Here is a 21,928-nt window from a genome sequence, read left to right as displayed (position 1 = left end):
GAACATGCCTCCGAAGGATAGTGACTTTCGGGTCTATGAAGGCTTTCGGCCGCAGAACCCTGCCCCCGAAAGTGCCTGACTTTCGGCTCTGTAGGGACCTTCGGCCGCCGAACCTGCCGCCGAAAGTCCCCTACCCAGCCTTCCTTTGCTTGTTTCTTATGCATGTTTTGATGATGTTTTAGGGGTTTTTTGGGGAGATGTTTAGAGTCCTTATAGAGTATGTTTGGTCCCTCATTTGAGTCCACCTATGTAGGATCGGACTTGAGGAACCGAGGTGATCAGCAGTGAGTTAGCTGCTCCAGAGTCAGTTGAGTATCAGCCAGAGGTGAGTAGAACTGAACTATGTTTTAAAGTAATGAAATCTTTTTAGCATGTTCATGCATCACGAATGCCATGATATGTATTAGGGTGTTTTGTATTAGAATTCACGAATATGATGCATTGCATAATATGATGTTGATGTAGATGGATATTGGATGACCCACTAGCCCTCGGTATGATATGATATGGTATGATAAGCAAGTCCAGGGCTGCCCATGCCACGCGTCCTGGCACAATGTAAGCAAGTCCAGGGCTGCCCATGCCACGCGTCCTGGCACCATGTAAGAAAGTTCAGGACTGCCCATTCCACGCGTCCTGGCATTATGTTATGCTTAAGAGGAAGTCCTGGGGAGCTCCGTCGAGGGCCGGGCACATTGGATTATGTAGAGGGTTATTGGTGACAAGTCCATCCTTGTGGTGAATTGTTTGTGTTGTGATACATTTCATAAAAGCATATGTTTATAAATTGTTTTATTGTTCTGCTCACTGGCTTTAGTAGCTCACCCCTTTCCCCTAACCCCCAGGTTGCAGGGTCAGAGATAGCACAAGAAGTCAGCAAGGGTAAAGGCGTTGTATATGTAATAGTATAGTAGTGGACATGATATGACATGTAATGTAATGTAAGGTATTGTACAAGAATGTAAGGTATTGTACAAGAATGTAATGAGGATTAGTATTGTGCTTGACCCTAATGTATGGTTAATCTCTTTTGGTACATGATCTTTATGAAATGTTTTTAATGATGAGATATGTTGAACCAGCCTTGACATATGAGATGTTGACCCAACTAGAGCATTTGATGAGGGCTCCAGTAAGGGGTTTTATGTATATAGTTATGATACATGCACAGGTCAAACTTGGTATATGAAAAGTTTAAAGTTTTTATGAAAATGTATGATTATGTATGAGATTTTATCAGATGTACAGGATGTATGTTAGACTTGCAACAAGTTCCAGCGACCTTAAGTCGATCTGAATCCTAGCGCCGGTAGCGGTCCGGTAGCGGTCCGGTTTCCGGATCGTTACACCACCTTCGGGGGTCAAAGGAGCTTCCGAAACCCCACTATGTTCGGCGGCCGAATATGAGGTTCGTCGGCCGAACCTGGGCCTTTCCCTCAATCTCTTTTCTTTTCTTCTTTAAAACTTTTAACTCAAAACCAAACAATAAAACTATGAAAATCATTTTGAAAAAACATATTTTCGGTGTCCGAGATTCCGAATTCCAACGGAGATTCCATCGGAAAGTTGGGATTCCGACGCCAGAGTCTAGCCGGATATTACAGATCCAAATAATTTTTGGACTCTAGTTTTCATCTGACTCAAAATGATTAATTTAAATTATTTAGTAGTTTCGTATTAACTATTATATATAATTCGGAATCGCTGTAATCTGCTGATGTGGGATGATTTTTCACAAGTAGATAGTTGACCATTACAGTATTGATCGCACGAATAATTACAAGTGAACTAATGAGACCGGAAAGTAATAAAGTGAATGATGAGTTTTATTTATTATGAGATTAATTTAGATATATATTTTTTTAATTTTAATAAATAGACTAATAATAAAATGGATAAAAATTAAAAAGTATTATTTTTAATTAATAAAATAAAAATAGAAAGATATTTTAATATAATTCTAAAACTAAATAGTATTTTAATTAGTTAGAACGAATTATAAGAGCACAATATCAAAAAAAATTTTACTTTGATAAATAAATTAATAATAAAATAAATAGATAAAAATTAACGGATATGTTTTAATTGATAAAATAAAATATAAAATTATTTTAATATAATTTTAAAATTATAAAAATATTTTAATTAATTAAAATAAATTATAGAAACGCGATAATAATTATAAAAAAAAATAAAAAAAAAATAAAAAAAAACAAGAAAAAAGAAAGCTTGAACTTTGATTCTTGTTTCCTCGTCTTCTTAAATCTTGGCCACGCTGCAGGGAGAGACCCATTTAGGGCCCAAGGGGGGCATTAGGCCCCCGTACACGCAAAAAAAATTAGGAACATTGTTGTAATTTTTCCTTTTTCTATTTTTTTAAAAAATATTATCATTTAATATTTATAATTTAATAAAATAAACTATTTAATTCCTAATATTTATAATTTCTCATTCTCCTAATAATTAATGGGTTAATTAGACTATTTAAGATTTAAAAAATAAGTCATAAATTTAACAAAATATGGGTTTCACGTGTTAAATTATTTAAGTTGAGAAAAAAAAATAAAAATTCATAAAGACGTGAGTTTCATGATCTAAGTTATTTAAATGTGGGAAGATTTTAGAATTTAGAAAAATATAATTTTATGGGTTAAATTAAATGGAGAAATATAATTTAGAATTTATAAAAATATTATTTTATGCGTTAAATGTAATTTAAAACAGTATGCTAATTTTTTGTAGAAAAATAAAAAGAAAAAAATCTCTTATAAACTTACATTTATTTTAGTGCATGTCATTTCTATAAAATACATATTGCGTTTTTTGCGTTCTTCACTGCTAGGCTGAAATAGAATGGAAGTAATAAAAGCTGAGGCTTTGATGTGATGCGTTTATTAGAGCAGAAAAAGGGGGGCGCGGTGTGAGTGGCATCCCATGCTTTCGTCTCCTCCAGACCCAAACACATGACACATCCTGTTAAGCCTTTGCTCCAAGCAACCGGAATCTTTCTTATTATAACACTTGATAATAAATACCCTGAAGAAATTGCCTATCTTTAAGTAGTATAATAATTAAAAAATTAATAAGGATAAAAATATAGGTTCATGAAATTCAAAATTTGTTTACTCCCAGCCTACTTCCTATTATTATTTTAGTTTTTCTTCAAATATTAACCAATTATAGATATCTAGCATATTTAGTAGATAACCAGCATATCAAAGAGGAGGGTAATTTGGAAATTTTATTTTTATCAGTAATTCAAAAGTTTAAAACTCTTCTCTCTTTCTATTAAGATTTTAATTGCAAAATAAGTTTAAAATAGATTACAAGATTTTTTAATCACAAAAATGAAAGATAAAGAAGCTTACAAAGCTTTTAAAAATATAAAGATTAATTTATACTTAATGACAATACATGTCTAAATAGAAAATTCTCCCAAAAACAAAATAATAGTAGCAAATAGCCAAATACTGCTGATACCCTGAATTAAGTAGAAAATGCAACACATCAATCGGTTTTTTTTTTAATTACAATAAATGCTAGAATGTTAGTGTTCCCTATTCAACGCATATACAAAGAGATTTACACACTAACTCCAAGATACAAAATGGGTCTCACTAGGTTTAGTAATATATACTTCATCAACAAATCTAAGGCTTTAAGCGTACTCAAACCCCCTGGCAGACCTCTTTTGATAACAAAATTCTACAGGAACACAGCAGAAAGTCTTCCTGCTCGCTCTTTTCAGGAGAAGATAGAAATAATTCCAGATGAAATTAATTTATGCTTTTCAGTACAAAAAAATAAATAAATGAATGATTTAAGACGATATGCCCGTTTCTAAATCTCCAAAACTTCATCAATGCTCTATACGTAGTCGCCTCAATTCAGCTTGAAAAATAGAACTAGATGCTAGGGTTCGATTTGCAAGAGTCCTTATGTCTTCCCTTGAACAGTCTCGCGAGATGCGAACCAGTTCCCAAAGTGCACCTCCACTAATCATGTCTCTGGCATTTAGTTCTGCAGGGGAGTAAATTCAAGCCCGCTTGAGTCTCAGATAACATTCCATGGGAGGTCAATTGGCTCCATATTCTATGTGAAGAAGCAAACTAAACTTACCATGTTGTGCTAAGTGGCAAAGTGCAAGCTCTATGTGGCGCCTGATTTGTGAGGTTTCATTGTTAGCATTCTGCACAATCCATGGAAGCGCACCATCCTCGATCAGAAGAGACCTTCCGTTCTTAGATCCTGTACCATTTGATACTTGTTCCATATTATGTCTCACATAAGCATCATATTCAACTAGAGATTCATATTTGGAGTTCAATATGGCATAAACCAAGATTATATGCGAACTTAATCGAAAAGTCTTGTTAGTTTAACAGTTAATTGCGTGACAAGCAGAGAAACTATTCTACAGACTACAAACAGAAACATTGACAAACTTTAATTGAGCCTCTTTTGTAGATTAATACCTTGAGTTGATGCTCTTGACTCACATTTTGCAAAATTTGCAATTCCACGAGCAACTTGTGCAAGAACATCAGGATGCCTGCTCTTAACCATTCCTAGCAAAGCCTTGATGCCGCCTTCACCTCTTAGCTTTGTTTGCAACTTATCTGGTTAATGCAACTTCGTAGTAATTATTTACAGGTCACAGGTACACATGCAATTAAAAGACCAAGTGATAATATTTGGTAACATCACTACAACCGCACATCAAAAGATATGTGCTGTTAGCCTAGGAAGGTGAAAAAGAGAGAGGAAGAGAAGCAGAGGGACATTAATTTTGAGTCTATATCCCAGTTAACTATCAATAGCTTAACATTTATCTTTCAACAACAGATACAATCACAATGGAGAAAAAAGTTAGAGAGATTTTATAACCTAACGTGCAGTTCACAGGACAAAAGTCATCAAATTCAAAGGGATCTTAAATTTTGAAACTCAGGAAGCAAGAGGAATTAAAAGTCCACAGAATGAACATCAAATTAAGAAAAAAGTTTACCATTTCCACAAAGATTGGCTATGGCTCCAGCAACCATTCGAAGCGTTTGAGGATCCTCAGCATTGGCTGCTGTCATGGATAAAAAACGGATGCCCCCTTGAGCCATTATGAGCTCTTGGTTTTTTTCTGATTGGATATAGATATGTCATACATAGAAGATGAAAATCAAATGCAAAAGTACCCATTGAGAAAAGTAGGAATAACTCAGTATGATCTAACGAATCCGATAAGTACCATTCATTGCAAGATTAGCAATTGCACCAGCGGCTACTCTATGTATGGTCTCATCCCCAGAGCTTTTTAGCAGTGTCAACAGAGACGTGAGACCACCAGCTTCCACAATCTTCTCTTGATTTGTTTCTGTACAAAACGGGAATTTTCACATCAATACAGCCAGATAGAAGAGGACAGCAAGTTTTGTTGCCCTAAACAGCAACAATTACATATGATAAATACGAGCACAATTCTGACCATACTGGGATAAATGTTGGAAGAGGTTAAGAGAAGTGTGTAGTAGCAGAAGTTAGAAAGACACCTTCAGCTGCTAGATTTGCTACAACTTTCACAGCATGAATACGCACATCAGCATCTTCTGCTTCAAGCAATGACAGGATCTTATGCAATCCAACTGAAAAATATTCAATCATATTAGGGGGGAAGACTCGACGAGATCAAGATCCTCAACTGAAGTTATAGTGCCAAATTCAAAATAAACAGATAAAGTGTCAGAGTCAAGAACCAACTACTACCTTGCTCAAAGAGTTTAGCAATTGAAGCCTTTTCCCCATTTCCTGCAGCATTCAGCTGTGGTTGTCGAAGTTGAGACATTTGGGAATCTAGACCACTGAGAATTTTCTCCGACCCACCTTTATCAAGTCTTTTTCTTGTCTAGAAGATGCTCGATAATCAGGCTTCAGATTTTAGATATTCAAGCAGTCACATTTTTAAATGTGTTATGCACATAGCACCCATGTGTTTATTTGCTAATAATAAGAAGGCCTAAAATTTTTCAACCCTAACGTATCGCAAAGGCAACATCTATTATTGATCACCTATTTTTTTAATTTAGTTTAAAAAAGGTTGATTACTACTGCGGCCTTTGCATTGCAGGGTCAATTTCCAACATCTACCACTCACGGAGAATTTGGCATTTCAACATCTTGAATCTGAAAGAACTATGTTATGGACTGCAACTGCAAGTATCAAACTAAGCCACAAGAGAAGGAGTTGCAGCAAAATTATCAGTTGATTTAGTTTAGCTTAAGAGCTGTAATCTATTCAATTATGCTTTTCTGTTTTTAGTTTTGGTTTTAGATATCTAATTATTAATTTTTGGTATCTAATTTCAGTTTGTTAGTAGCATTGATATTTGGCACTTTTGTCCCTTCTCTTGCATACATAGGCTGAAATCTGTTGAATGACATACGAAAGACATTTATTTCACACTATTTTCTTTGTAATGCTAAGGTCATTCAGCAGCAATCTATTATTAGAAATCATTTCCAGTCTAATTGATTTCTTAAAAATTAGTGCGATGCAGGACAGCTAAGAGAGTTTTTATGAACAAAGATCAAATTTAAAATTTGTAGAACTAAAGAAATTCGAAAGAGAGACAAGACTTGAGCAACTGAAATCTGAAATTACTTGGATTTTAAGCATATATTAGAATTCCTTAGGCATCAAGCCCTTGCTTGCTTCTAAACCCTACTACTGACACCACAGTAAATAATTACTGTGATAACCAAATGAAGTTGAAATCTTGCTGTCTACATCACAGTCCAATAGACTTCCAGGTCCCTTGGTACTCAGAATTAGAGGATCTTTCTTAGAACTAATAATTTCAATGAAGCATACCTCATCAGTATCAAAACTTATTTGTAACAACCGACTTTGTAGCATTGCTATTTCCCCTTCTAGCTTTTGTTTTTGGCATGCCTCATCTTCCAGCATCTTGCGAAGCTTTAAAATCTCAGAATTTGCTGTTGCCTAGTACACCAAAGTCAAAGTTCTATGAGACAATGATGGAGACCAAAGATGCCAAAGAAATAAAAAAGGGGTGAAAATCGCTGAGAGAGACCAAAACATACCTCCAACTTCTTGGATTGAGCTAACTGACTTTTCAGATTATCCACTTCCTCTTGGGCAGCTTTCATTAAGAGTGCTTCTTTCTGAAGCAATTTTTTTAACTCGGCAACTTCCTTCACAGCAGCTACCTGGGAGTCATGTGTACCACAAGTGAAAGGATGAAGACCAAAAGATCCTATATTCAAAAATCAAAGAGGTGAAAATTTCTACCAGTTGATCATTAAAAAAGCATTTTAAAATCCAGTTAGTTATCATCTTAATATCTACGTGCCAATATTACAGACCACATGATCTCAGAAGTTACACCATGTTATAGATTTACCTCCCCCTTAGATGTCACGTCTGAACCATCACCTTTGAGTCCAACCTTGTTTCCATCAATAGCATGCTTTTGCTGGTTCTTCATCCATTTCTCTTCTAGTTTCTTTATTGATTCCATACACTCTTCGTGATATTTTACTCTTTCCTTCTACAAAAAGGAGTAAAAATTTCAAATACATGCCTAATTAGCTTCCACATTGAACAAATCAAAGACACATCACCATACCAGGCACGAGAACCAGCAAAATGAATTCCAGGCAGCAATACCAATTTACCACGGGCATTTCAGGAAACACTTTAATGCCAGTAATGACTAAATTTATTAAAGCATTATATGTACAACGCAAATCAAGAACTACGATTTCAATAGAAGTTGAAACGACATGCCTCTACCTCAATCTCCATCAATCCACACAAAAACTGATACTTCATTTATAATAGAAAACACACCTCTAATGCATCTGCATATTTCCTTTCAACTTCAGAAATCTGATTTTGTGCTTCTCTAGTTATTCTTTCAATTTCCTTTTCAAATGATTTCTGCTGCCTTTCATGTTCTGCAATGACTTTGTCCAATTGTATATCTAGCCGTCTAGCCAAACTTTTGTAGTCAAATTCCTCCTTTAATTTCAACATATTCTCCACCTTCATTGCCTATGATTAGAAGAATGGATAAAATTTTAAAAATTAGCAAATAATAACAACAAATAAAAGTAAAAGAAAATAATGTAACTTCAGTACCCACCCTTTGTCCAAACATTATAGTGCTTGCCGTCTCTCCTCGATGGCGTGGGGAAGGACCAATAGTAATAACCAGTGAAGTTCTTGCTGTCCCTGTAAAATTTCATCAAGTTAGGGACCTAATAAAGTCACTATTATAAAATATTCGCTTTTCATAACTGCCTAGTTCATAATCAATTTATTTAATAGGTAAGAATATATAAAATCGCTTAATATGGCATGTTGATTAAGGCAAAAAATTTAAACTATATTATTGAGTTTGATATTTTTAATTAGAAAGTATTTTAATGAGCTTAAACAATTGACTCAAACATTTAAAAAAAAAAAAAAACAATTGATTCAAGTAATTTTAGATGCAAATGAACCGATTGTTAAAATTGATACTAATACCAAAAGTTGAAAATCTTGCATTTATTTTAAAGAAGAAAGAATGCTGCACCACAGTAAACCTGATTTTATGCGTATCTAATAATTTTGATGATGGTGTAGTCCAAGTCGGACAAAAATAACAAAGGTGAGTTTCAAAAACTTTTACGGATTTAATAGTATACGATTCTGTTAAATTTTATATTATTGGTTAAATAGTTTTATATAATTTTTATATTTCTTATTTGTTTCAGATATGTGTGTATATCTATTGCTGTTTGTGCTTTTTAGTCAGTTTATAAGTTTGTTACTCATCGATACTTATATTTTATATACAGAAAAACAAATTCATGCATGGGCTCAACAAACATCCAATTTTTCTTTCAAAAAAAATTCTATGTAAATATATTACCCCCAAATGAATCTCGAAGCAATCTAGTAAGCTTCGAATCGCGAACTGGAACGTGTGGACTATTTTCTGCCAGTGCATTAATGCACTTCCCTAGTGCACTCAAGGAGAGATTAATAGATTTGGCCTCCTCTAGCATATGGCCCTCACTTCCTGCCAAATAGTGAACTAGTAAAACAGATTCAAAATGAGGCAAGCTTGTAGCGGAAGAATGGCCTAATAGGTGCTTTTATAAAATAAAAAAACATAGCGCAAACAAACAACATTGCCAGGGGAAGAGAGACAATTATTCCTTGTTATCAAGATTATTTAATTCAATTTTTGCATAGGGAAGGTAATCAGGTTTCATTAAGACATTCTGAGAAACAGTCCTGTTCACAATCCAGTTACTCTCTACAGTTGGACATACCTGTAGCTCGATTATAGATCCATTTACAATGAATAAATTGGTATTTTATGCTATTGTCTTGTTAAACAAGAAGAAAGCAATAATGAAAAAATATATGAAAGAAAACAGAGGTGGAATGGGTATGGGATGGTTCGCAACCCCAACATACCAGACTTGTCAATACGCTCTGAGCCAGCAAGATCTACCACAACAAGCTTGCCTTTCCGAACTACAGGAGGCTTCAGACTTTTAACCACTTGGGAGCTGTCCCCATTGTCGGTTGAAAGAGCAGAGTCTATTCCATTAACAGACCTCTTTACATACACCTATAGTATTTGAGGATTCTATTAATTTACTTAAATAGACATGCAAAAGCTCAAAAATCCTAATTTTAGCTTGTACAAAAGGACTTATAAGATAAGGAAATATAGATTAATTCACCATCAGAAATAGTATGACTACGTGAAGATTCATTATCATAAAATACGGATATATAAATTAATTCACCATCAGAATAGCATGACTACGTGAAGATTCAGTATTCAATTTCGTATTTGCAGCAAAGCGATGTGCTTCTCCTAAACGTAATAGTTCCACAAAACTTTGCTGGTCCCTAATGTCAACTAGGCTGGCTCCTGGTAGGGAAACGTCTCCAGTTTTTGGGTCTTCCACTATAGAAATGTTGTCATTAGTAGGATCAAATAGGTCCTGTATAGTCTCCATGTACAACTGCACAATTAAAAAAGATGAGAATATAAGACAGTTTTGACCAATCTAAACACTTGAAAAAATTGTTTAAATATTAAAAATCCATAATACTTAGCAAGATACTGAAAAAAAGAGGGAAAAAAAAGAGAGATAATCATAAACATAAGACACAAGGATTTGCTTTGATGACCAGCAACCTGCAAATAAGAGACTGAGACAGAATCTGTTCCCTGAGAAACGCCAGCGAATATATCCTCCATAGCACGGACCATTATTCCACGAGCAGCTGTATCTTCCTCCCCAAGTCGCCCAAGAGTATATGTCTTACCAGTTCCAGTCTGCCCATATGCCATGACTGTCCCATTGTATCCACCCAAAACACTCTGCAGACACAATTTACAAGTAGGTTTATCGGTGGAGTCTCAGCAGGATTAGAAGAAAGGAGAATCACATTTAAAGTCTCAATGTATACAACGCATAGTTAGATTACATTTCCAAGTTGTGAGGCAAAGAAAAGTGAATCATTAATGAACTTCACATGATAGCACTTAAAATAAGCATTGTTGCCCGAATGCATTCTGAATTATCATAAATGAATGATCAAAGGTCTTTGAAATCAAGGGGAAAAGTGGATGAAGGAGAAGCAAGCATGACATTATAAATGAATGAGATTCAATTAATTTAAGGCGATAGTGACGTTGTTACAGTTATTCTCCCTGTAGGCCAAGTATGACTTGCAATCAGCGAAACTAAACACAACTTGGCACTCTGGATTCCTGGCCAGGACTGTCAAGTACACTAGTATTGCTCAATTCTCTTTTGCAGAGTCGACCAACTCCAATTAATGAGTGCAGGAAAGCTGATGTAAGTAGGATTGATTTGAGGAACAAAAAAATATGTTCAATTATATTACTTGCAACCTAATTAAGAGGTGATAATTAAATAGAGCATTACTTGATTACTGTTAAGGACAGAAGACCACTACCTCGTGATACAGAAAACAACTTACTGAAAACAAGAGAAGGGAACAAGTTCAGGAGGAAGTAGGAGGAGGATTATGGTGCCCTGTTGCTATTTATTTGCCAGAGGCAACTGTCCTTTGACATTATTCATGCCTTATTATATATGAAGGCAAAGGTCAAAATAAACCTAGGTGCGTCTATATTAGGCAGTTGAATGAAAAAAGTAATGCAACCAATAAGGTGCACGACAATTATAGCTTTTGATCAATGACATAGAATTGGATCCCATTGACGACATTCTGTCGATGACATAATCATTGAACAAAAAACTAAAAGTTCACCAAGAATTTGGACAATTCATGTAGGAAATAATAATTAAAAAAAAGAACATCGAAATCTACCTCTACAACGGGCTTTGCTACAACCTCATATACACGTTTTTGAGATGCAAACTCGGTGAGCACTTCGTCAAACTCATAGGTATCTGAGTCCCAGTTGTTTTTCCTAAGTTTCAACCTCTTAAGCTAAAAGCACGTAGAAGACAGAGAGAGAGAGAGAGAATCCATGTGGAATTTAGTTAGCCAAATTTATCAAACGAAGACGCTATTCAGAAAAATATATCAAGGCTCGAGATACCTCAGGCTGCAATTCTACACAATCAGCAAAATCAGCATCTGCCACCATTTCTTCGGCATTTCGAGGCCGCAATCTCACAGCTACCCTAACTCTTCCAGGAACTACAAGCAACCAAAATGAAATTACAATCAATCCCTATCAAACTTCAAGAAAAATGCATCCCTAGAAAGTTTCTAATGATCTGCATTTATATGGCAACGAAGAAGGATATAGCAAACTAATTCTCACAGCTACAAGAAGAAAATAAGGCAGCAGAATTCGAATTCTCAGTTCAAAGGAAAATGAAGCCGTTAAAACTAAGCGAGAATTCAAATTTCCAATAACGGAACGTTCTATCTTGGCAACTACTTAGCATTCAAACTTCCTCAATTGCCATTTCTGCTGTGAAGAAGTCATAAACAGAACTGCATCCAAAATACAAAGGCAAAATAACACAATATCTCAATCCTTTAACGAAATGGAAGTCACAAACCTCCAGCATCGTCCTTGGCGGCTCCGGTGGCGGCACCGAGAGAACCAGGAGCGCTTTTACGAAGGCCCGAACTATTCAAGGACTTGGATTTAAGAGAAGGATTCTTAGGATTTGAGTAAACAGAAAGAGGCTTGTCGACTTTGTTGGAGCTACCGAGAGAGGTCCTGCTGCTTTGAGTGCCATTTCTGTAATTACCAAAACCTGTAGCGGCCATAGTGCAAAGGAAGCGAAGCTATGGTGAGGCCAGTGAAAGCAGAATAACTGCTCGTTTCTTCTGTTTGGTTCGCGAGGAAATAAAATGTTAGTGTTGTGAAAACTAAGTGAGAGAGAGAGAGAGGAAGAGGACGAGGATCATGTGAGATGTGAACGGATAAAACCGGAAAGGGGAGGTTTTAAGTTTGAAGTTGAGCGAAGAAGAGGGTGGAGGTGGAGGTGGAGGCGTGGTGGAAGTGATGGTGGTGTGGGAGAATAGCTAAGGTAACCCACGGCTTCTGTGGGTCCCGAATTTATAACTCCCTCCTTTATTTATAAAGGTAAAGTTACGGAAACGCCCCCACTGATGGATAGTGATATTTGCACTCGAAATTTCAAATTTATGTTGCGGTACGTTTAAATGTGATATGTACTACGACGGTGAGTGAATTAAATTACTGAATTGGCCTTTTAACTGTCTTCTAAATGAGGCTGTAACTTCCAACGGTTTTGAAGATCATGGCTTCACAGACGATGGCAGTCAAAATATGAAAATAATTAAGGGAATAAATCATCATTTATATATAAAAAAACTAATAGCTACTAAATTTTAGAATTTGAAAATAAATTACATATTAAAATTTGTCCAGTTGATTATTCCCTATATTAATTAATTAATTTTTATAATGTAAACAACATATATTAACATAAAATTGTAAGCAAGGTTTTGCCAATTTCGAGAGTTTGAAGAGTGGGAAATCCAAATCTTTCTTTTGTCAGCTTCCATTACGATTCTTATTATTTTAAATTAAACCCCCGAACCCCGTTTAATGTGTGTATAAAGCAGAACGAACTTGAAAATAATTAATTATAAAACTTTAGCTAGCTAATTAAGTTCTTAGAATATAATATTACCAACATGATTGATTTTCAAATTTGATTTTTGGCAATCATCCCAATACAGTAGGGTGACATAAGGAGATAATTGTGTAAAATCAAATTGTTGTTTTTAAACCAAATGTAAATTTAATTTTTAAACCAATTGTAGTTAATGAGTAGACCTAATAATTATAAATGGAGTATAAATAAATAAATAAAGTTTGACTATCAATGTGTAATGACATGTACTCTAATATGAGACTTAATCAATAGATTATGATAAAATAAATAATTTGTTTGCAGACTAATTAAAATTTAAATAAAAATGATCTCAACACCATGAATTAAAATCCTGTATTAAAATAGGAAGTTAGTTTTGGAAAATGTTGATAAGAAGAAATTTGGAAAAGTTGGTAATCGTACAAAGAAGCAAATCATATAGAAAGAGATTTTGCATGGAAAAGAGCAAAAGCAACAATGGATATGAAAATTTTGAAATCTATTATCACTTATGAGTTCTAACACATAAAACATTCAAATTCAAACGTTCCAAAAAGGAAATGAGACATAAATTTTTTCAAAAGCAAACTAAGCTTAAAGCAAAGTCATATAAAAACCTTTAACCAATCTAAACACAGGCCTTATAAACCAGAAAGAGTGTCCTTTCAAATCATAATCATACATTCACATTGGTTTTGTTTATTAGGCACTTAGTCTCTTTTGAAGACAATGAAAAGACAATGCTCCTACTCAAGTGTTTCATTCTGGAAAAAGTTTTTAAGTCATGGCCACACCAACCATGTAATATAAACAAAATGGGTGATGGATTGCTATGTCATCTTTAATTTCATGTTCTCTTTTATCATTACAAAATTTTGTGCTTAATTTATTATAAATTAGAGATTAATGAATTCGAAATTTAAGTCGAAAATTTTAGGCAAGCAATTGAGATGGTAAATTGATTGCTAATTGATTAAGTTTTTGATGAAGATGGAAGGCCAAATCAAAGAAGATGGAAAAATTTTTAGGTGATAGGAAGGTTGGATCAGAATGTGGTCTAACTAAATAAAAGTTAATGTAATGGTAAAGAATGCTTATGATTTTAACACTTGAACTTTGGTCAGTTGACATGTCTACCTTTGAGGGGAAAATAATCAAACAATAATCTTTTCTTCAGGTTCAACTTTTATTTTCTTTAATTTTCTTTTTTATTTTGGATTGTAGAAAAACTATACCACTAATGATTGTATGATTTTTTTATTAAAAAAAAAAATCGTCTATTGTGGTGCATGATTAATTACTGATTGTGCTGACCAGAAATTATGAGTAAATTTCTGATTAAACCACATTTTCTTTATAAAATTTATCACTTAGCTTCCTATAAAATTAGAATATTTTCAATATTTTCTCACATTTCAGCACTCATGAAAATTAATAATTCAAAATATTTTTAAAAAATTAAATCATTTTTTGCACTATCTTATCTGCTCCATTAAACTTTATATTCATATATAAATTTATTTATTATGTTCATTTTTTAACGAAAAATGAATTTTTTAATAAATATTTTTTAAATAAAATACTTTTCAAATATAAATTACTTTTCGTAAAGAAATAAAGCCGCAGTTTCATTTTTAATTTAGAAGATCATAAAGCATCCACGTGAAAATCATTATGCATTCATGGGCCATATAGCCAATAGAATGCGCAAATTGTGATACAGGGAAAATGGTTTTGAGAACATGGACTTCATCAGATGGTCCAAAAGGAACACTAGAACCATGGTCCATACTCTACTAATTGAGCATTGGGATTTTTCATATTTTCTTTCATGATGAGCTCCTTCCATTATTTTGCTAAAGTCAATTACTTCTTATCCTCTAAACTTCTAAAGTTAATGCCTGACCAAAAGGAAGATGCGAAATTGATGCAGATTTCCATCACACTGTAAATCATTACACAGCAAGGGAAAGAAAAAGGATACGAGGCCTTAAGTCTGCTCCACCATGGCAGGCCTTATGCGTTGGCTTTGTCTATCTCGCAGGCCTTATGGGTAGCTTTTAATTCCCTCAATTTCACTTTGTTTTTTATTAAGACTTGTCAGATTGTGGTCCTCAATTTTGCCATAAAGATTACTTTTCATTTTGGTCTTTGTGAGGGTCAAATATATTCTTTTCAATGTAAATCAAAGTGCAAGTCACTACAAATATAGTCAAGAACACGCAGCTCGGTTATGGAAATTGCTGTGCAGAATTGGTAGTAGTTCTTTCTTCTGATCATGAGAATTGAGATTTTCCTGTTGCAGATTGCTGATTAAAATAATAGAAAAATACTCCAGACAAGAAGATGAAGAAGCATCATAGGATGGTATACGTTAACATGTTTTCCCCATTAGAAACGAAGTTTGCTGCTTGTCTTCTCTGGACCTTTAACTATTCCATCTCAAAAGAGGAAAAAGTAAAGGTTGGTTCTTGCCTACGACCTTTCTTAACCTTTATACATTATTGTGCACGCGGTGGGAGGCAGTACAATCGAACTTAGGCTACAAGTCCATAACATTGACCTAAACAAAGGCTGCACACTTCCACTGCAATTTATATGATCGATTATAGGTAGCTACGCTGTTGAAATAAAGGCTAAACCGGATATTACACTCCCGCCAGCACTCAAACTCGCTCTAATGGCAATCGAGTTTATGTTTATTGAGGTTTTGGACTCATAGCCGAGGAGTTGAGCGGGCCTTTCAGCGTCCGTATGTAGAATTAAATAGAGTTTGGCTTTGACCTCTGTGTTGGAGGCCAGATAACAGATTATGTTCTGCATCCTACGTAGCTCGCAGGCAGAACTTCTCTCAACTGCTGGATCTACCCCTTTAAAACAATGAATTTTTTTTTTTTTTTTGTTTTCCAAAGATAAAACGCATTGCGAGTCCTCAGCTGGGCCGGCAACACAATGGAATTGAAAGGAACACATGGTAATTATTATAAATGAAAAAAGTGATAATGTCCTTTCCTTTTGTTATTTACATAAAAGAAGGGGAAGTTTTGAAGCCCACTTATTATACAAGTAGTTCACGGGCTCAGAAATGCATTTACGTTATGCAACTTTATTTTAGTAACCATTTCGCACTTGGAACTTCTTAAGAAACAATGAGAATGCATTTACAATACTGTTCATCCGCATTGCAACAATTACAATCCACATTCTATCAATCCATGCCACCTTTTATGGTTGGGGAACGTATTTACTACAGTTAAGGATCTAAGATGAAAAACACACAACATACAAGCTAGAATACTAAATGGAGCACACTACGGTGATAATCTGGTTGTCATATTAACCACGGAACAAGGCTTCTGCAATAGTGGAGAACAATGTAAAGAGCTCTGTATCGAACCTAATGAAACTAGGATGAAGTATAAAAGGGTAGTATTATAATACACAATAGGGACGAACATAAAGACAAGGGATCCTTGAATGGCGACAGCAAATGCCAGCGAAAGGAACAAGAAGATGCAACTCCACACTGCTTGTACTCGAGAGACAGCAAGCATAAACATATCAACAACTATATCCATTCGAAGTCTCCCATTCCCCCATGCCATCTCTTTTCCCCTGAACTGGTATTGGCCTGGTGAATGACTGTGAATCTCATTAGCTAAAGAATCATTTGCTATGCTGCTTTCTTTCAAGATGTATTGGAGTTAAAAAATGAATCTTTTTACTTACAGTTTTCTAGGGCTGTAAATAAGGAAAACTATTCGTGAGCTACTCGAGACTCGGCTCGATAAAAGTTCGACCGAGTTCAGCTCGTTTTTTAAACGAGCCAAGCTCGAGCTCAATTTTGAGACTCGTCACTTAAACGAGCTGAACTTGAACTCCATAGTATTCGGCTCGTTAAGGCTCGCGAGCTGACTCGTTTTTAGGCTCGCAAGCTGGCTCGTTGAGAAGGCTCGCGAGCAAACTCGTTGAGAAGGCTCACGAGCAGGTTCGTTAAATAGGCTCGTGAGTAATATTGTTTAAATAAATTGGTGAATCAATTCGTTAAATAAATTTATGAACAAGTTCATATATTATTAAAAAAATAAAAATAACTATAAATTTATAAAATTTAAACTATTATAAATACTTGAAAATTATAGTATTGAAAATTACAAATAATTAAAATTAATTATTATAATTAATATTTTTTAAAATTAAATTATAAAAATCTTTTGTATATAATTATTATAATAAGATTCTATAAAATTAATGTATAATCACAAATAATCAATATTAATTATTATAATAAATATTCTTTAAAATTATAGTACTACATGATAAATTGAGTTGTAAAAATTATATACATTTTAAAATTAAAATATAATTATAAAAATTTTTTTTATATAATTAAGAATACAGTATAAAAGATAATAATTATCAAAGTATATTAATAATAATTAATTAAGGTTATATGGATGTTGAAGTTGAAATTCAAGTTAACTAATTGAACAAGTATGAAGATGATTATGAAGATAATTAAATTATATTAGCTTATTTCAACTGTTGAAAGTTGGAATCAACTTTATTCGTTTGATATTAAACTTTGTGTGTAATCTAATTTTATTATGTCATTGAATTTATATTTATTTGTGTTATTTTAATTATAAATTGTGTTACGTAATTTTTTTTATGTACACTCTTTTTTTTTATATTATTTAAATTAATGATGATTAAAAACTGATTAAAGTGTAATTATTAATTCGAGCTCGAGTCTAAACTTGAACTCAAACCAAACTTTTTAATTTTGAGCTCGGTCTCGAGCTTTTTTAACGAGTTTCTTAATCGAGCTTTTCCGAATTCGAGCTCGAGTTTTATTAACGAGTTTCTTAATCGAGCTTTTCGAACTCGAGCTCGAATTAAACTCGTTATTAAATCAAACGAACCTTTCACGAGTCGAGCTCGATTATAATATTTAATTCTCGAGCCGAGCTCGAATCAAATATTAGAGCTCAAGTCGAGCTCTAACTCGAGCTTCAGCTTCCAAACTTTTTTAATAAATGAGCTTGAGCTTTACAAAGCAGTTTCCTACCCGACGGAAAGAGGTCTTGGAGTGATCCGACCCGAACAGTGAACTCAATACTAAAAATAATAAATTGGTGCACGACTAAGAGGATATGCAGGGAGATGCAAATATAATACTACAAGAAAAGACATTTAAGCCATATATATAAACAGAGAGAAAGCACATAAATAGGCAGAGAAATGGATACACAGAGAAGTGGTAAAGATTCTTATCAGCACTGAAAAAGGAAAGCTTAAATGCAATTCGAAAGCAAACAATCCAAGTGATCCATTTTATTATGGAATCAACCTTCCCAACTCTCAATGCAATCATCCAATCCAGCCAGTGCTCCCCAATCCCAACATCCAAAAAGGCTAACCAAACCAACATTAAACACAACCCTTTGACCCACTAACACTAATAATCTATAATTAATCTAAAAAAGAAAATCAAGATCCCATTAAGAATTCCAAATTGCCAATCAAGAGAATATCAGATCCTCTCCACCTTGTCAGCTTTAACAACAGGATTCGCCTTTGCGATCGCATTCCGGCCAGCGCCCTTGAAATCGAACGAGCAGTCATGATTCTCTGGGTACCGATGAGACCCACAGAACGTGCTCCCGCACTTGCACTTAAATGCAGTCAAGCCAACCTTTTTATTGCAGCTAAAGCACCTGTTTGCCGCTTTGGGATGAGCCTGATCACCTCCAGCCACCGGAGGCTCAGATAACGAAGATGATGACACATTGACCGCCACATGATCAGAAAGATTAGGAGCCGCCGCCACATCACGGGTATCAGCAATAAGATCCACTTTCTTGGATTTCATACTGAGAGTCTTCTCCATCGCCGCCTTGGCTGAGGCAGCTTGATCTTCCTTGACGCGAACGTCGCGGTAGCACTTGGAGCAAAGATTCATGTTGGCCGCCGTCCCAAAAAAGCCACACCCATTAGCGCAGAGAATTGGCTCAGAGGGAGGAAAGCTTGTACCCTCGTTCTGTTCAGAACCCATCTTCAATCTCTTGTTTCTACACACGAAAACGGGGGTTAGGGTTTTGAAATTTTCTAGTTTTCGTTGAAACAAATCGATGAGGCACTCAGCACAGATCCTAAAACTCGACGTAATTTATTCGACAAATAATACATCATTAAATATTTAGCATTAGTCGGTTGCTAAGATATTCACATTAACAGTTTTATGAACTGTCCAATTTACCCTCTGACTGCTTGCTCAAGAAACATAAAGACTCCAGGAAGTATGCGGTCCACCAATGGAAATTTATACTTTTTCCTAGGGTATTATTGTCAATAAAAACCATACTCCGTAACCTTTAATGAGTTGTAAATCTTGGAAATTTTGGAATACGACAACAAGTCCACGTGTATCCTTAACCAGAAATTACTAAAAAATCCCCGCACACTCGCCTATCAGCACGCACTATATAAGGGCAATATTGACACTACAAAACATAATAACTCCAGGTAAGCAAATTCCAGGACCTCCTTGAAGAATCCAAAACATACGGTTGGTTCCAGCTCATTGAATTTATCATTGATTTGTCTAAATAATTATCGATTTCGGCAACTGCTTCGATATGACTAACCGAGTCGAACCGTCCAAGTCGCTCGATTAAAGATCAAACGGTCTATAAAATCACAAACCAATGAAGTTATCTTTTCCCTTTTCTTTCGGAAAAAAAAAATCCTTTTCTTTTCTTTACGAAAAAAAAAAACAGAAAAAGAAAAAAGGAAAACAATTGCATCCGATTTCCATAGAATTTCCCCACAAAATTTCGTATTTCTAATACAAAGACGCGATCATTTCGTTGAACCCAAAATCAAGACAACAAAAACAACAAGGAGTTACCTGATAATACTCGAAACTTCAAGCCTATTCTCTCTCTTCGTTCGATTGCTAAATCCGTAATTACAAATCGCGATTCACGACGAGGAGGAAAAGATTGTAAGGGTAGAAATAGTGGGGGGAGGGGAGGAAGGCGGTGAAGGACAGAGCTGAGATTTTGATGAAGTCGAGGGAAGAAAAACCCAGAAATTTGACGCGATTATTAACATTAGAAAGGAAAGTACATACTCTTCTCCTGTTTTTATGTTTGTTTCCAAGGCAAGCCCACGGTTTCGTGTGGGAAATAAATATAATACCACCGAATTTTCATGAACTCCAAATATTAGCTGTCTGATAATCTCATCGTGAAGTCATCCTTTTATGATCAAGCGGTTAGAATTTTTCTCAAGTTGTATGGTTGAAGAAATTTAGCATTAAACGCTTGCAGGCAACGATTGGAAGTACCTGTGTCATTCTTGACTGCTTGTGGTGTGATTATTTAAATAATTTTTTTTTAAAGAAAAAAAGAGAGAAAAACTAAATCAAAACAGAACAAAAAAGTATAGAAGTGCTTTTGGAAAAGCAAATCCTAATGCATGTAAAAAAAAACATTTAAATAAGTTTTGTATTAAAGTAGTTAAATAATTTTTAAATTCTTCAAAATAGATTAAATATGACATATATGCCTTTTAAATTTTAAATGAGGTAAATAAATACTTTAATAAACCATTCAAATTTTAAAAAATTAAATATTTCAAATTATAATATATTATATGTTTTTATCTATTTTTAAATGTTATATTAATTTATTTTAATAATTGAAATGTTTATTTATATTTAAAAAAATTCACAATTTATATGAATGTTGACTTTATATTTTAAATGTCAAGAGGTATTTTATCTAAAAGAGTATTACTTTAATTATATTAATTAAAACAATATTGTAACTAGTAAATTTTAATGCATACTTAAAAGATTTCGAGTTTAAATTTATTATATTAAAGAAATAAATTTAAATTTTTTAATAAAAATATTGATATATTTTTCAACATTAACTCAAGTCATAACATCATTAAAGAAATATTTTAGGGTTGCGTTAAAGTAAATCTTACTTCATAAATAATCATTATTAAATGAACTAATAACAAAAGTAATGAAAATAATTTAAAGTAATGATAGAATACACATTTTAAATAGATTTTAGCGTGTTGCTTCCTTGAGACATCGTCCACGGTGAGGTGAATTGGCAGATAACAGAAACTAGCCATTATTTGGTTTAAAAATATTATTTTGCTGTGAAATTAGTTTTTTTTTTAAAATAATTTAACTTATTAGGAAAAGAGAGATAATAAGCAAGAATAAAAATTACGTAATGTAATAATTTATTTATTTATTCGACAAGTTACGAAAATCAGCGTGGTAGGCTGATTTTAAGAATTTATGAACCTTTATATTAAATTAAAAGAAGAATCGAGTCAGAATAAATAGGCTGTAAGGCGAGTGAAGCCCACACATTAAGAGATGGGGAATTTGTGGCATTGATTTTTTATTCGAAGCTATTCCAGTAGCGCAACCACAGTATTGGGTTCCAACGCTGATTTCTATTACTTAAACTCATTTAACATTCTATTTCAGATTCCAACCCACTCAAGGAGAAATCAGACCGTCTCGATCCACCGGGAGAGCTCGCCAAGAATAGCGTCTGCCTTGTCAAACGTTGTCACAAGCTCGATCTCAAAGAGTTCACCACGGTTGCCTTCCACAGGATTCATTGGTTTCTGAGTGAAATTAATCTTTATTAATTGCGCCATCAGCTTATTCTTCTTCTTCTGAATGGATTTAAGCTGTTGTGGTCTATCCATTTATGTTTCT

The 21,928-nt window shown here is 34.2% G+C and overlaps 2 protein-coding genes across 5 annotated transcripts; both read right to left on the bottom strand.

Moving 5' to 3' along the window:
• Positions 1 to 3,452: 3,452 nt before the first annotated feature.
• LOC110610137 (kinesin-like protein KIN-UA) lies at positions 3,453 to 12,584 on the bottom strand. Of its 3 annotated transcripts, none has more exons than XM_043954466.1 (19): positions 12,097 to 12,583; positions 11,625 to 11,725; positions 11,390 to 11,512; positions 10,224 to 10,409; positions 9,826 to 10,047; positions 9,488 to 9,644; positions 8,934 to 9,098; positions 8,160 to 8,248; positions 7,865 to 8,068; positions 7,416 to 7,562; positions 7,096 to 7,221; positions 6,863 to 6,994; positions 5,758 to 5,896; positions 5,544 to 5,636; positions 5,243 to 5,368; positions 5,009 to 5,134; positions 4,476 to 4,619; positions 4,120 to 4,248; positions 3,453 to 4,020 (listed from the first exon to the last, which is right to left on the bottom strand). In XM_043954466.1, the coding sequence occupies exons 1-19, from the start codon at positions 12,308 to 12,310 to the stop codon at positions 3,860 to 3,862; spliced, it is 2,784 nt and encodes a 927-aa protein (XP_043810401.1). In that variant the 5' UTR covers positions 12,311 to 12,583; the 3' UTR covers positions 3,453 to 3,859. The 3 variants fall into 3 exon arrangements, with proteins under 3 accessions (XP_043810401.1, XP_043810402.1, XP_043810403.1); XM_043954467.1 differs by having other exon boundaries at positions 8,934 to 9,083; XM_043954468.1 differs by lacking the exon at positions 10,224 to 10,409 and having other exon boundaries at positions 12,097 to 12,584.
• Positions 12,585 to 18,428: 5,844 nt separating this feature from the next.
• LOC110609738 (zinc finger A20 and AN1 domain-containing stress-associated protein 1) lies at positions 18,429 to 20,411 on the bottom strand. Of its 2 annotated transcripts, none has more exons than XM_043954352.1 (2): positions 20,081 to 20,411; positions 18,429 to 19,859 (listed from the first exon to the last, which is right to left on the bottom strand). In XM_043954352.1, exon 2 carries the CDS (start codon positions 19,223 to 19,225, stop codon positions 18,704 to 18,706), a length of 522 nt encoding a protein of 173 aa, XP_043810287.1. In that variant the 5' UTR covers positions 19,226 to 19,859; positions 20,081 to 20,411; the 3' UTR covers positions 18,429 to 18,703. The 2 variants fall into 2 exon arrangements, with proteins under 2 accessions (XP_043810287.1, XP_021605211.1); XM_021749519.2 differs by having other exon boundaries at positions 18,429 to 19,241; positions 20,081 to 20,406.
• Positions 20,412 to 21,928: the final 1,517 nt, after the last annotated feature.

Source organism: Manihot esculenta, chromosome 2, assembly GCF_001659605.2.
Source record: "Manihot esculenta cultivar AM560-2 chromosome 2, M.esculenta_v8, whole genome shotgun sequence".
Lineage (NCBI taxonomy): Eukaryota > Viridiplantae > Streptophyta > Magnoliopsida > Malpighiales > Euphorbiaceae > Manihot > Manihot esculenta.
Note: the sequence above shows the minus strand (reverse complement) of the source record. Positions and strands in the feature narration are given on the sequence as shown.

Bases quoted from the DNA above. Each gene is read 5' to 3' on its own strand.
- LOC110609738 (XM_043954352.1), bottom strand. From the start codon at position 19,225: ATGGGTTCTGAACAGAACGAGGGTACAAGCTTTCCTCCCTCTGAGCCA.
- LOC110610137 (XM_043954466.1), bottom strand. From the start codon at position 12,310: ATGGCCGCTACAGGTTTTGGTAATTACAGAAATGGCACTCAAAGCAGC. The intron at 8,249-8,933 runs GTAATATATTTA...GAAATTTTACAG, and splicing joins GCTTCGAGATTCATTTGGGG to GGACAGCAAGAACTTCACTG. The intron at 4,620-5,008 runs GTAAACTTTTTT...TGCATTAACCAG, and splicing joins AGCCAATCTTTGTGGAAATG to ATAAGTTGCAAACAAAGCTA.